The following is a 15452-nucleotide window of genomic DNA, read 5'->3' on the forward strand; positions in this document are numbered from 1 at the left end:
TTTATTTTGAAACCCACTCTAGCTGCTAAACTCAGGCCTCATTGCATCATTCTGATTTCAGAGACTCCAGGTGTATACCAGTGTACCTGCCTGACCCTCACACATTTCATGTACCTACACACCGTAACAAGCCAGAGAAGTTCATGTCAGGTTCAGCTTTGACTTCTTTGCAGTATTTTCTGATTTACTACTCCCTAGAATGATCTGTAATGTAACAGATGAACTTGGAGCTCCCATTACTGGCCAGGACCCCAGCATCTCTGCCTCATCATTAGAAGGAGCCTTTGTAAGTGCATGCTTAATTTCATCACTGTGCTTTCTGTTCACCACATTCTAAAATGTCACAGAAGTGTTAACTGTATTGATATTAAATTACATATTAAATGTATCAATAAGGTGGCTGGAGAGATGACTCAGTGGGGAAGAACTCTGCCTGTTCTTCGATAGGACCCTGATTCCATTTTCAGCACCCACATGATGACTTGCAAATATCTGTAACTCCTATTCCAGGGGATCTCATAGCCTCTTATTGTCTCTGTGGGTACCAGGCACACATGAAGTACATATACATGCGTACTTACATAATTAAAATTCCCAATATACCATACATGGAATTGTTTTATGGAAAATGTTTTAGACAATATTTTTCCTATGTTCTTGAAGATTTCCTTTGAGTTCTGATTATACTACAATGTTCCCATTTTCTTTGTACTTACAGATATATAAGTAACATTACCTGTAAAACAAACAGGCAAACATAAAACTTTCCCTTTTCTGTTTGGTCTTTTATAACAGATGCAAAAATCCAGTGTGCTCCCTTTGGAACAAGTTATCCATGTGTTACACAAGATTTAGTCATTCTTCCGTTTATGACAGAGCTCATCTTTTATCAGTTCATATATGAGTGTTCTGTGGAAGGCAATGTCTTCAATGCAGGATTGGGAAATGGTATCTCAGAAAAGGTAAGTGGAACTCTTGTTTTTACTGTCATCCAAGAATTGAGGATATCTGAGAGATCATTGTTGTTAAAGGATATCCTTGGATTGCATTCCTGTGGAGTGGAAGAGACATTGACCTATTTTAGGGAGGTTTGGGAAGAAAGATTGTTAATGTGGATTGGAAGTACCAGAATTATTCCTTTCTTAATTAGGTTTGAGAAACCAATTGGACTGAAACTTCAAATGAATGAAAGGTAATGAAAGAGATTGGTCCCAGGGATGAACAAACCAATATTCAAAACATGGAATGATGTACAGATTTGGACAAATATTCCATGGTAGTTTCCTTATCTAAACCCAGGGGGTGACAGTTATTTCCAACTCTTTTGGTCTTCAGTCACACTTGCTGTGTGAACTGAGCTTAGTGGCACTAAGGCTCCATATACCATGTGTTCTGTTTACAATTTATGGCTCCTTCAGCAAAACTTTGATTACCAGCTCCTGTGCTTGGCAGCTTTCCATTACAATAGCAACGTATCTGTAAGAATCTACATATAAAAACGAAACATTTATATTATTAAATTAGGTAGAGTGAATTTTTGGGTAATAGTGTTCTGTTTACATGTAAGTTTGCATGTTACCACCTCGCCTAGTGTCTGTGAGTTCCAGAAGACAGCGTTTGACTCCGTGGAATTAGAGTTACATATGACTAACAAGAGGTGCTGAGAATCAAATCTGGATCCTCTGGAATACCATCCACTGTTACTCATTTGTAGTTTTTGCTTTGTTTGTTTGTTTTTTGTGTATTTGTTTTTTTTTTTTTTTGATACAGGGTTTCTCTTTGTAGTCCTGGCTGTCCTACTAGCTCAGTAGACCAGGCTGTCCTGGACCTCACAGAAATCTACCTGCCTCTGCCTCCTAAGTGCTGTGATTAAAGGTGTGCACCACTACCAATTATAGCAACTAGTTGCAACTAGTACTCTTAACAAATGAACCATAACTCTGGAACCATTTTTTGTATAAATCATAAATGAAATGTTTATTTTCTAGTTTAAATTTAGTTTGATGTTGCTTGCATATAAACTTATGTACTACTTGCATTCTGGTTCCCTGGGAAGCTAGAAAATGACATTAGTTTCCATGAAAATGGAGTAATAGATTTGTGATTCATTATATGGGTGCTGGCAACAAAAGCTGAGTCCTTTAAAGGAGCTGCCAACTATCATAATTACTGAGCCAGCCCTCTGTCCCAGTGTTCATTTTAATTTGTTTGTATTGATGTTTCTAATTTGTTATTGATATACTCTCTCTATTTAGAGCCTGTGGCAAGTACTTCATGAGGTGTAGGACTATTTCTGCAGGAACAAACATACTTGTCTTATAGGGAAAAGCAGAATGAGAGACAGACAGTGGATTAAGAAGGGAATGTTCTTTGTGAGTTCGAGGCCAGCCTAGTCTACAGAGCGAGATCCAGCAAAGGCACAAAGCTACACAGAGAAACCCTGTATCGAAAAACCAAAAAAAAAAAAAAAAAAAAAAAAAGAACAGGATGTTAAGTAAGGCATGGAGGCACATGTCTTTAATTGCAGTACTTGGGAGGCAGAAGCAGGTGGATCTCTGAGTTTGAGGCCAGCCTGGTCTACAGAGCAAGGTCCAGGTCAGCCAGAACTATACTGAGAAGCCCTGTCTCAAAAACACACAGACACCAAATAAAGGGCATGTTACGTTTCCTATAATGCCACAAACACCTAATCTATTTATCCCACAGTGGGGCTTACCTCCTAAAGCTTAACTCCCAGTAAAACAACATGGAAGATTAAGGCATTAACTCATAAACTTGCTGAGGAAATATAAAATTAAATTGATAATGATGGGTTTTAGAAAAGGTACTATACAATATTCCATAGGAAAAAAGTCTGGATATAGGAAGAGGTCTGGGGGTCGATTATGAACAAAGCATGTTTGACTAAATTCCCAAAGAAATAATATTTTGGCAAAATTTTTAAACTTTATATAGCAATAAAATGAGGTTTTAATACTTAATAACTATTAATAATCCCCAATCATGGGCAATTTATATTCAAATATATTCCTTTATATGTGTAAGCATATTTAAAAAATAGGCAAAACCATTCTGAACTAGTTGTATGTAAAATAAGGCAATGATCATGTGAGTGGGATCTTCCTGAGAATAAGATATTTACTATCTTCTCCAGACTGGGTAAGCATAAAATTAGTAAGCATAGGGGCTGAGCAGAGTTTCCTTAACCCCACCACCTCAAAACAAACAGACAAAAAACAAACCAGAATTATGCAACTCAGCAAGTGTTCTAGTTCGCTCCTGTTGCCGTGACAAATAACAGACGGAAGGCATCTTACAGAGGAAAGGATTCACTTCATGTTATACTTCCAGTAAACAGTCAGTTACTAAGGAAGAATGTCAGGGCCCATCCTGAAGGAGGGCAGGACCCTGGAGGCAAGAACTGAAGCAGAAGCCATGTGAGAGTGCTGCTGACTGGATTGAACCCCATATCTTTCTCAGCCTGCTTTCTTATATAAGCCAAGACCAGTGTCTCAGACAGCTCCCCACACTACAAACACAGTTTCGAGGAATTTTCTCAATTAAGATTCCCTCTTCTCAGGTATGTCTATGATTTGCTCCTCCTGGAGCCCAAGGTCTCTGCTTAGTTACTTTTCTGTTGCTTTAGTAAAACAAAATGACCAAGGCAACTTACAGAAGCAAGTGTTTATTTGTGCTGTAGAGATCCAGGAGGATTAAGTCGTTCACATCCAGAGCCGAGGAGCATGGCTGCAGGCCGGGATGAAAACTGAAACAAGAAGCTGAGAGCTGAGGGCTCTAATCTTGGACAGCAAACATGAAGCAGAGAGACAGAGAGAGTGCACTGGAAATGGCTCAAGGCTTCTGAAACCCTAAATCCCAACCAGTGACACATGTCCTCAAGGAATAGGTCGCTGTCAGAGTTCCTGATCACAGTCAAGAGTTCCTGATTGTGGCCAGCCAATGAGGGAAGACCTCACAATGCCCGCAGGTTGGGACACAGTTTGGGTGCTGTGAGGAGGGTATGCAAGGCCTTCCCCATTATTGAATAAAGGAGTTTGTTGTTTACATTCAACTGACTGTGTCTGTGCTGTTGATGCTACGCCTTCTCACCCCCTCCCTTGAGGGAGCCGTTAGGATCCAGCAACATCTGGCACTTGAATGTGGGGGTTTCTGTTACTTTCCCTTTCCTGGTGCATCTCCTTCCCTTCACTCACAGTACTTGAAAGTGCCTCCCAAACGGTGGTGCGTTTCAGTGAGAAGGCCCCTCAGTGTAGTATTCTTTTGGTCCCTTCAGCAGGTAAATGTTGGGGCCCCATTTCTTTCCTTCTTTTGTGTTGTCTGTCATGTTTGTCTGCCTGTCCCCATTAGGATGGCATTTTTTTCCTTGTTTTTGTTTATCTGGCATCTCCACATAAGGATTGACCTCCCCAGGAGGTGGGACCAAGACTCAGCTCCCTAACACCATCCCTCATCTGGAAACATTACATAGGCATATGGCCGTGGCCTAAAAAAAAAACCACTGAAGTCCCCCAGTAAGCACAAGACATAAGGGTCAGATACAAATTCCACCCCTGTTGACTGTCATCTTCTATCTGAGTGTTGTTTGCTTGCTGTTTCCCTTTAAAATGTGGGTAATCCTTTCATCACCCCCACCACTTCCATGTCAAATATTTCTACAATCAATATCTGAGGAGGAGGAGACAGACAGTTTGGGCCATGTGAAGTCTGTCAAGGAGAAGGCAGTTGTCACTAAGTCATGCACTGCTACCTCCTCTGCTCCACCGCCACTGTGGGCAGCGACACCTCCACTGCAGTATTCTTGGGGCAATCTACCCCAATACCTGCCTGCATTAGGAGGTGGCTACTTTCCTGTGGTACCAGGTGTCTTACAACCTCACAGCCTGTTCCACTGTCAATCTGTAGGCCCACAGAAGCCTTCCCAGTTAATGTGGGCCCAAATGCTGATGTCCAGGCCTGGATTCCCACCCCCATAACATATCTCTCCCTTATCTAAAAGGCAGCCAACAAGTCAGACCCATATTCCCCCTATTTTCAGCAGGTCCTTGCTCAATGGTCCATGCAGTTACAAACTTATTTCGATTGGTACCATTTGCTTAAAGCTCTGTGGGAGCCTGAAGTCTTTCTCAGTTGGAGATTGGCCAATGATGATCAGCCATGGTAGTTATGGGGGTACCTTGGGCACTTAAGACTGACAATGGCTCTGCTTATGTCTCTCAACAATTTAATGACTTCCTGGGGTCCTGGAATATTTCCCATACCTCTGGCATCCCCTACAATCCACAGGGACAAGCCATTGTTGAGAGGACCAACTGAGCTCTTAAGGGGCTGTTGACAAGGACTATCTTGCCAGAGGCTAGGAGAGATCCTCATCTGGCCTTAACAGAGGTCCTTTTCCATGTGAAATTTCTCAGTTTTGATGACAAGGGTCTCAGCCCAGCCTACAAGCATTGGGCGTCTCTGCCAAGGAACACACCCCTGCCCTAGTTAGATGAAGAGATCCTATCTTCCTCCAATGGCTGTCAGCCTCCTTGCTAACCTGTGGGAGAGGGCATGCTTGTATTTTTCCTCAGAGTGCCATTATGCTAATATAGGTCCTAGCAAGAGATGTGTACTTGGCTACAGATCAGCTTGCTTCCACCAAGGAGGAAATAACCCAAGATGGGTAATGTATATACTCCCCTTTCTTCCTCTCATTGCCCCTCTAAAGGCTGAAGACTTGTGGAGTCTCGCTTTTCCTCATGATGCCTTTTGAGATGAATAACATTAGTTTAGCAGGCCAGGAGCCAGCTAAATATATTAAGGGCTCATGGTCAGCTAAGTTTCTATATTATCTATTGCAGCTGACACACAAATTTTCCAATTAAATCAAACAAGGGCAGAGGTCATAGCCTTTGACTATTTTTTGAAAAGGTTTGGCATGATATAAAGAGGCTGTTTGATCCCTCCTGGATTTTCAGTTATATTTTGATTGGCAGGGTGGTGCTTTTAATCTTTCTCCTTTTTAATTGTCTCCTACAGCACATCTGGCAACAACAGGCAGCCACTAAGGTGACTCTACAGGTGTTAATAGCTCTTAGACACCCAACTCATAGCCCTCCACAGGAGGTTATGCATGCCTGGCTTCTGAAATTCAAAAGGCTTGACCCTCTCCACCTGGAGTGACTCCCCAGGGATGGACACTTTTTGAGGTCTGATAGTCAATGATGGGTAAGAGCTTGTTTGGCAAGCCAAACTAAGCAGGCACAGTTCAGTTACTGAGGCCCCTTGAGGTGGGGTCAACAAGGCTGGAGCAAAAAAACTCCAACTCTCATTGAGTGCCCATGTGACAAAATAAAAGGGTGGATATGTAGTAGGACAGGCCCATAGGGTCAAAGAAATTGGCTCAAGCCAGTTGCCAAAGCATGCACATAATGTACTTCCTTATGAGCCAACCTGGAGTCTGCCTGAGAGCCTAGCAACAGGTGCTGTCAGTTCCTGATTGTGCCCAGCCAATGAGGGATGACCACACAATGCCACCAGTTTGGGACATAGTTTGGGTGCTTGGAGGAGGGTATATAGGCCTTCCCTGTTATTGAATAAAGGAGTTTGTTGTTTGCCTTTAACTGACTCATGGTGTCTGTACTGTTGATGCTGCACCTTCTTACCCCTACCCCTGAGGGAGCCCTTAGGATCCAGCAGCAAATGCCCAATCATTTAAACTGGCCAAGTGGTGTCACCAAGAGGGTATGAAGTATTAAGATGCCTAGAACAAAAGGAGTGTCCCATTGAAACTACTACAATGAATCTCCTTTTGAACTTCATAGAAGGAAAACCCAAAGACTAATCAAGACCCTTATAAATTCTATAATTCAATTCACTCAGAGTTCTTTTTGGCAGAGTATCAGTACTCAATTGTTGCTTTGCTTTCTAATAGTTCCTTGATACTTTGCAGTATGTATGCAATTAAAATATATTTTAGAAAGATGCAAAAAACAAATTTAACTTTTCCATGCAGAGACTTCTGGTAACAGGAGTGTGTTTACATTCACTAAGCAAAAAAAAAGAAAAAAAATCAAAACAAAAACAAAAAACAAAACTAAAGCTGGTACTTAGCTGCATTCTGCATTCTTTATTTTACTTTTTATTCAATCTGGGACATGTAAGATTGTGTATACAATTTCAGGAAGTCTTCCCTCATTTAAACCTGTCTGGAAATACCAACATAGACACTCCAGAAGCACGTGTGCATGTGTGTGTGTGTGTGTGTGTGTGTGTGTGTGTGTGTGTGTATGTGTGTATGTGGGGGGGGGAGATAGAGAATGTGAAATGTAAATTAAATTTTAATATGATTAAAAATAAAAATTAGCCTGGGCCTAGATAAATGTCTAAGGCACTAAAAGTACTCTTTCAAAGGACTTGAGTTGGATCTCTATACCCCAAGTCTAGTGATTCACAACTGCCTGAAACCTATGTTCCAAGGCAATGGTTCTTAACCTTCTTCATGCTGTGACACTTTATAATAGAGTTTCTCAAGTTGTGGTGACCCAAAGCATATAATTATTTTGTTGCTACTTCATAACTATAATTTTTCAAATGTTATGAATCATAATGTAAACATTTGTTATTCAATATAATCACAGAGTAAGACTAGATTGGACTAGGCCCTCTGGATATGGAAGATGATTGTTTGGCTAAAATTGCTTGGGGGCACTCAGGCAGGGGGATCAGGATCCATCCCTGGTGCATGGACAGGCCTCTGAGAATCCTCTACCTGTGGTGTGTCGCCTTGTGCAGCCTTGGTGCAATGGGAAGGGGCTTGGACCTGCCTAGGCTCAATGTGCCGGGCTCTGCTGACTCCCTGTGGGAAACCTTGATTTGGGGGATGTGGGGATGTAGGGTGGCTTGGGAGAGAGGGCTTGGGAGGGTGGGAAGCGGGAGACATTGGGGATCTGGGAGTGGTATGTGGAGTGAGTAGAAAATTTCTTAATAAAGAAAAATGAGGCCGGGTGGTGGTGGTGCACACCTGTAATCCCAGCACTCGGGAGGCAGAGGCAGGCGGATCTCTGTGAGTTCTGAGGCCAGCCTGGTCTACAGAGTCAGTTCCAGGACAGCCTCCAAAGCTACAGAGAAACCCTGTCTCGAAAAGAACCAAAAAAAAAAAAAAAAAAAAAAAAAAAAAAAAAAAAAAAAAAGAAGAAGAAGAAGAAAAAAGAAAAGAAAAATGGAAAAAAAAGAGTTAAAGGAATTGGAAATTGATGATCTTTGGGGACCTCTCTGCATTTATAGACTGTTGAAGAGTATTTTTAAAAATTGTTTATTTATTATGTACACAGATGAGGTTTCCAGATCTTATTACAGATGGTTGTGAGCCACCATGTGGGTGCTGGAAATTGAACTCAGGACCTCTTGAACAGCGGTCGGTGCTCTTAACCTCTGAGCCATCTCTCCAGCCCCAGTGAACAAGTATTTTTTCCCCATCAATGGACACATGTTCTTTCAATTACCGTTACCAAGGACATCCAAGTTGCTGTTCCACTGGCCAATTTGCCTTGAGAAGTTAACACAAGTAAAATCATCTCAGAAAAAAATTTTTCAGGAAGTAAATTTAACACACCCAATACAAAAAGTCAGTAGTGTTTAACTTGTTGTGTTTTAGGGATATTTGATTTAAACAATGTTGCCTTTTTATTCACAAGCTCAGAAAAATAAGGAATCAAAAAAGAAACAGTAAGCAACCATGCTATCTTTGTAAATATATTTCTCATTTGTCTACTTAATAATCTTGTCTCAAATTATACATAATTTTTATAAAACAAATAGGCAATACATGAAGGAGTCCTTGTTAACTAAATAAATATTTACCACCCAAACTAAACTTTGATATGTAAGCCCATACAAAAAAGTTTCACTCATGAGTGCTTACATTTTATTACAAGACACAATATTAATTTTGCTGCCAAATTCTGTACTTATTAGCAAGAGAATTCCTGATATTTTATCTTATTCTTATTAAATAACTACTGAAATAAGCCTGAGCTCCTCTCAGGTTGAATTTGTACACACTCTTTGACCCAGCACATTTTAACCTGTGGATACCAGGTGTGGGTAGCCTGCTCCCACTTTTTTCAAGGGTACCCTTGAGGAGAGAGGGATAAGAGATATTAGGTAAAAAAGACAGAGGGGAGAAAAACAGAAACACAGGACAGCCTTGGGTGGGCCTGGATCAATATCCACCAGCACCTTCTGTCTTTTCTAAAGGGCTTTTTATAGGAATGCCAAGGGGTGGAGCAAAAGACCTCCCCATAATACAGCCAACTGCAGACCCCTCCAATCACCTGGTAACTGTGCACATGGTCAAACAATTCTCTAATGCAGCCCTGCTGGGTGAAGCAAGCTCAGATCTCACTAGGAAATCTTTGTGGGCCTCCACAACTCCCCCTTCGTGATACAATAAAGGGCCTCCCAGGCCCCTCACATAGACTGTGTTTGTCTTAGATCATCCTTATTGGTGAAATTATTAAGGCCACTCCACATAGTTCAAAGGGAGGTTTATTTTGTGGGGTAACTTACAAATGAAGGGATAGGTTGCAGGGTCTGGGAAAGGGATGGTGCAGTCCGGCAGTGTTCTCTGGAGAACTCTGCTCGGTCTGCCTCCAGCGTCCAGGGTCCTAGAACCAAGCGAGCCTCTCCTCTGGATCCTGGGTCTTCAGCATCCTCTCTCAGCCCTGCCTTGTGGGTGTGACCATTACCGAAGCCTCAATGGGGGTTGGAACTTCCAGGCCAAGGCTGGAATGGCTACCCACTACACATCCTTGTTTACTCTTCCTTACCCATCATGAAGATACACTTTCCATGAAGCACACTCTGACTTAGGTTGGAAGCTATCAAGAAGAACGTTGCCCATCTTTGACTACCAGCCTCTGGCAGGAGGGGGTATGGAGCTTAACTAAGGTCCCTACTACGAGCTTGCAAATAGCTGTAATATCCACAGTGATCTCCTTAGCTGTCACACCTCCCAGTAAAGGAGTAGAGGATAATAAAGAAGGAATGTCCTTTTTGGAATGAGTCTAAGGTAACTACAGCAGTCTTAGCTGCACCAAGCCCTTTTCTAAATCATAACTCTTGATGCAAATGCATCAAATAAACTATATCAAACTTAAAGATTCTCTTAGCTTTTATCAAACCATGGTTCATAAATAAATTAACATAGTTCTAATATGAACATTACCAACATGAATATCACTGTGCTTATTTATACTTTTTACAAACTTATATTCAAAAGAAAACTCTATAGAATTATTTTACAAACTTTAGCAAACATCTAGAAGAATCTCTCTCTCTCTCTCTCTCTCTCTCTCTCTCTCTCTCTCTCTCTCTTTGGTTTTTCAAGACAGGGTTTCTCTGTAGCTTTGGAGCCTGTCTTGGACTAGCTCTGTAGACCAGGCTGGCCTTGAACTCACAAAGATCTGCCTGCCTCTGCCTTCCAAGTGCTGGGATTAAAGGCATGTGCCACCTCCGCCTGGCTAGAAAAATTTCTTAACAGAACTAACTTACATTCAAAAGCAAACTCTATAGGACTACTTTACAAACTTTAGCAAACATCTAGGAGAGATCTCCTAATTGAACTGTTACATTTTCTTTCAACATAGCAGAAAGTTTGCAAATCATGAGTTACCACAGTTAAAATTGTAGGTGAACTCAAAACTGCTTTATTTCTAAAGTTTGGAGTTCATAGTTAGCTTTAATATTATTCTGAAAGTTTTCCTGACAGTTTGAAGTTAGAGCCTAATTTATCAGTGGCTCTAGCTTCCTAGATCCCTGTGAATGCCATTGCTAGGAGGCTATAACACTTGCTACTAGTGGTTGTAACACTCAGTGCTAGTGGGCTATAACACTCAGGACAATGTCATTCCCTCAAAGTCACCTTTCCTGCCAGGCTCTCTCAGCTGTTCTGGAACTCGGCCCTCTCAGACATACTGGAACTGGCAGAAACATGCTCAGAAGCAGATGGTTTCTAGACAGGGGCTGTCCTTTACCCAAATTCAAATAAACATTGCTGAAACTTCCTAACCTCACTACAGCAGCACTTTTGGTTAACATTCCTGAGAGGTCTTGCCTTGGGGCAAGAATGGAATTATTATAATGTGCTGCTGTAAATCTCTTAGAAAAAAACTTCTTGCACAGCTATTAGGAGCCACACATAAATTTACCACTAGTAAACAGAGAAGTGGTATGGCTCTGGGTTCTGTATCATTCCAACAAAACCTTTGTCCCATACTCCTCAACAGTCTAGGGGTCACCTTATTCTATTTTTCCCAGACTGCAGGATGGAACCTTAATATTAGGAACATTGGTTCCTCTTCTCTTTACTCCAGTTCTTCTGGAGAAGCGTCATTGGAGCTGACATTTCTCTGTTTCACACACCTCACCAAATGCTCTGGTAGCCATTGGGCTTCATTTTCATCTTGTGAGAAAACATAAGCATGCCCTCAATCCCATGTTAAAACAGGGTCAGGACCTTTCCATAATCCTAAGTAAGGGTCTTTTAATTTCAGTTGAGCAAAAGTCACTTGGGTGCCATAATGCCAAAATCTATCTGTGGCAGATTGCTCATGGACGTCCACATTAAAAAAATTCAGAAGAAAAAGACGCAACATGATTCAATGCATTATGTGAGACTGAGGGTAAAATTCCCCCTTCTTAATTTTTTGAAGCTGCACTTTAAGACTGCCATGAGCTCTTTCCAATATGCTTCATCCTTGAGGATTATAAGGAATGCCTGTTTTATGTTCAATTTGCCATTGCGTACAAAATTTCTGGAATGCTTTACTAGTGTAGCCAGAACCATTATCAGTTTTAATAATTTTTTCGTATTTCCATATAGGAAAAAACATTTCAAACAATTTGTAATTACATGTTTTGTAGCTTCTCCTGGTTATGCATTTCCCATTAGAAATCCTGAATAAGTGTTGATAGCTACATGTATATATTTTAATTTTTCAAATTCTGCAATATGAGTGACATCTGTTTGCCATAAATAATTAGAAAGAAGACCTGGAGGGTTTACCCTATGGATTACTCAGGATCCTGGGGATTTCACTACGTTTGGCATGGCATATCTGAGGGAAAAGTCTACATATACTATACTTTTATGTCTGTTAACTTTATTTCTCTTTGACAAATTTCATCTATTTCAGCTCTAGCTCCATCAGGCATTCTGGACAAGAATAAATTGAGATACACCAAGCTCCTTATCCATCTACTTCATTTCTCTCGGATGAAATCCTGTCTACGCAGCTTCAGTTTTGTCAGGTTCCCTCTCCTAGTCCTGCTGATGACTAAGCTCTTACCCTTCCAGCCTCATCTTCATCCTCTGTTTTTTGTTTTTTGTTTTTTTTTCATTTTCTATCTCTACTGTTAGTTATTATGCGGCGCTAGGAACACGTCCCAAACACGACAGAACCACTGGAGAGTTTTATTAAAGAGGATAGAGGTGACAGGCCTGGGTGAAACACGCGTGGGGAGAGAGAGAGACAGAGAGAGACTGAGAGCCTCGCGCAAGATGGCGCCGGCTTTTTAAAGGTTGGGCCGCGCATGCGTACAGGGACTCCTGTGGGTACTCCACGCATGCGTGTAGATTACATGGCTGCGCGCGCGCTTTACGCAACCACGTAAGGCCACAGAGTCCCGGTCCCGCGAGATGTCTGACCCGGAGATGGCTATTCTACACCGGAAATAGTTAGGCGGTCCGCCGGGCAAGCCCAACCGTGTAATTGTCTATCATTCCCGACTCTCATGTTTTTTAAAAAGAAAAACAATGTGGATAGATGGATATGGGACGCCGTTTCTCTCAAAGACTGCTTCAGGCTGAATGGTGGACGTTGATTGGTTTTGGGGGGAGATGGGGAAGCCGTCTCCTGAAGTTCTGGGATGAAATCCTGTAGCTGTGTCCATCCTCCAAGGTGTGGCTGATCCTAGGATGAGATCCTGCAGCTGTCTGTCCTCCATGGTGTGGCTGGGAACCTTCTATCTGACAAAACACCGGTGAAATAAAAGCTTAGAGAAAAGACTCATTATTATTTTGTTTTTGGAGTTGACATTTATCTGAGGTAGATCTGGTCTGGTTGGAGACATGTTAAGGGTGGCTGTGATGTTTAAGTACTCTGGTTGATTTTTTACCTGAGACAAGCCTCATTTGAGGTGGTTTATTTAAGGCACCTGTTTGTTTTGCTAGTTTAGCGTTTGGGAAACACAGGTGATCAGTTACTGAGTATTGAACAGTGACAAACTGTTATATCCTTACCGCCTGGATATTTTGACGGTCCCTTTTGCCTCCGGCTCTATGTGGCCCTAGTTGGGAAAGGGGGATACCTTATTCCTCTGGAATTGGTGACAAGGCAGTGGATCCTGGTGTCCTCTGGAGCTTGAAAGTGGAAGAGAACTTTTTTTTTTTTTTTTTTTATTAGATACAAGGCAAAGATCGTGGCCCTGTCTGTATGCACATGAGAAACACAGGCGGTAACTTTGAAATGAGACAATGAGCTCTTATCTTAGTTGGAAATCTTTTTCATTAAGTAACTCTGAAAGTGCAATTAAATCTAGTGAGGGAAGGAAGGCTGTCCTCTGTTCCCGACAATAGAAAGAAGGAGTGACTTCCTAAACTCCCAGGACTGAGTCAATGGCTCTGGTGTCCAGAAGGAAGGAAACTGATTGCTTCCCTGCTGAGTTCTGGGTTCCCTGCTGTGTCTGTAGCCAAGCCTAGGTTTGCTGGAGGTCTTAGCTTGCTGTACCCATGCGTCTTGGCGCCTGGGGGCAGTCAGCTGACTGGTTGTCTTTCTAGGCAGCACAAGGACAAGGCTTTTGATGGGCAGGGCATTTGCTAGCCCATGGCCTTTTTCATTTAAAACAGGGACCCAACAGCTTTCAGGAGTCAGCAAGTGCCAGCATTTGGCAATTTCGTTTTTGGGCTTTTTTCCTGACACACCTTAAATGCCACAGATGACTCTTTTGTCCGTGGGGTCAGGAGCCTTGTTCTCCAGGTACTTAACTTTTAGCCGGGAACAAGAGATGGATTTTACTCTATGTCCTGAATTTTTCCTGACGATTGGTGGCTTAAGGACAGCTTTTGGAAGGATCTGCCAGTAGGCAGACTGTAAACCAATCCTTTGGAAGACTTGCTTGAGGCTATAAGCTGATTTCTTTTGGCTTAGGAGCCATCCCGATTATTGTAAACTTAATTGTTTAGATCTCAGCTACTTTTAGACCCGTCTGTGGTTCTCAAGGCTGTTTGAGAATGAGTGGGTGGAGTTAGGGTGGGGGTGGATTTAAGTGAGTTAGGGCAGTTCTTAGGAACCGCCCAAGCCTGCGCATTTGAGCCCGCCCATCAATGGCGCGAAAGTCAGACAGAGGTTACACGTGGCAGACGCCTTAGTGGGAAAGGAAAGGGTTTAGCGCTTTAGCAGAAAGTTTGGAGATGAAGCAACTCTTATTTTAACATTTACTGGCTGAAGTACCTGCCATACTGTTATGTGGTCAGGTTTATCGGTACCGCAAAGCTGTTAAGCGGCCATATTTACCAGTACCGCCCCATCCGCCAAAGTAAGTGGGTGGTATATGCCCTCTGTCCCATGGCTGTAACTGAGTGGAAAATAAAAAATTAAAATAACAAACCGGGATCAGACTTCAACTCAGGCCTCCTGAGAATGAAGTAAGATCTAAGCTCAGCTAAGAGCTGCAACTGTGCTGCCGTGGATCCACCTGGTAGACCCAGACGCCATTCTTGCTCCGAGCAAAAATGTGCCTGCCAATGCCAGCACAGCCTGGACAACCCCCGGGATTGTCCGTCGCAAACATATAGCTCAGATTTCAGCCATTAGAACAGCAGACTCACTGTGAAAAATCGTGGCGGTATCAATAATGTAAAGCCGCGCTTCTCGTGGCTGGCCACCATCCGTGGCGGCCAGCAGGAGGTGCGTGCTGGTTGGCGGAAGAATCACAAGCCATGGTTACCTTTTTAGAGCTTTTGGAGAGAGAGAAAGCTAAGATAAAGAGCAACTCTTTCCATTTGCCTGTTCGCTGGTCAGAATTAGATAACTGCCGTAAAAGATTGGGATTTTTTGTTAAGCTTAGGAATCTATAAGTAGGGCTGATCGAGTTGGAAAACTTATTTCCCATGTCTGCAGCGGAGAGACAAAAACGAAAAATAAACATGATCCGGAGCCAAGACCTCCCGGAGGTCTGGACAGATCTCGGGCACAAGCCGCCTTATCAGCTCGTCAGCCGATAAGCGGGGGCCCCCCGCTGTGTGAGGCAAGGTCTCCCCGGGAGCCCTTAACGCCCAGCCACCCCGTCGGGTGCGAAGAACGTGCCGGCTTCACACAGCCCCCAGGACGCACCTGACGGTGGTGGTCCCTTTACGAAATATCTCAAGCTGCAGACGTGGGAAGTGGCTG

The 15452-nt window shown here is 42.6% G+C and overlaps 1 protein-coding gene across 2 annotated transcripts in view; it reads left to right on the forward strand.

Moving 5' to 3' along the window:
- The window catches only part of LOC118569061 (zinc finger protein 431-like), an 83833-nt gene that overhangs the window by 42525 nt on the left and 25856 nt on the right, over positions 1-15452 (forward strand). Inside the window, exons 1-2 of one of the 2 annotated variants that reach the window (XR_004943013.1) lie at positions 902-962; positions 3701-4072. Coding sequence is in view for 1 of the 2 variants with exons in the window: in XM_036166770.1 (XP_036022663.1) it covers positions 870-962 (93 nt within the window). In the remaining variant the exon portion in view is untranslated. Of the gene's footprint in view, positions 1-795; positions 963-3700; positions 4073-15452 lie in introns of those variants that run through there. The other variant, XM_036166770.1, reaches the window with a different exon arrangement.

This window comes from Onychomys torridus, chromosome 17 (assembly GCF_903995425.1).
Source record: "Onychomys torridus chromosome 17, mOncTor1.1, whole genome shotgun sequence".
NCBI lineage: Eukaryota > Metazoa > Chordata > Mammalia > Rodentia > Cricetidae > Onychomys > Onychomys torridus.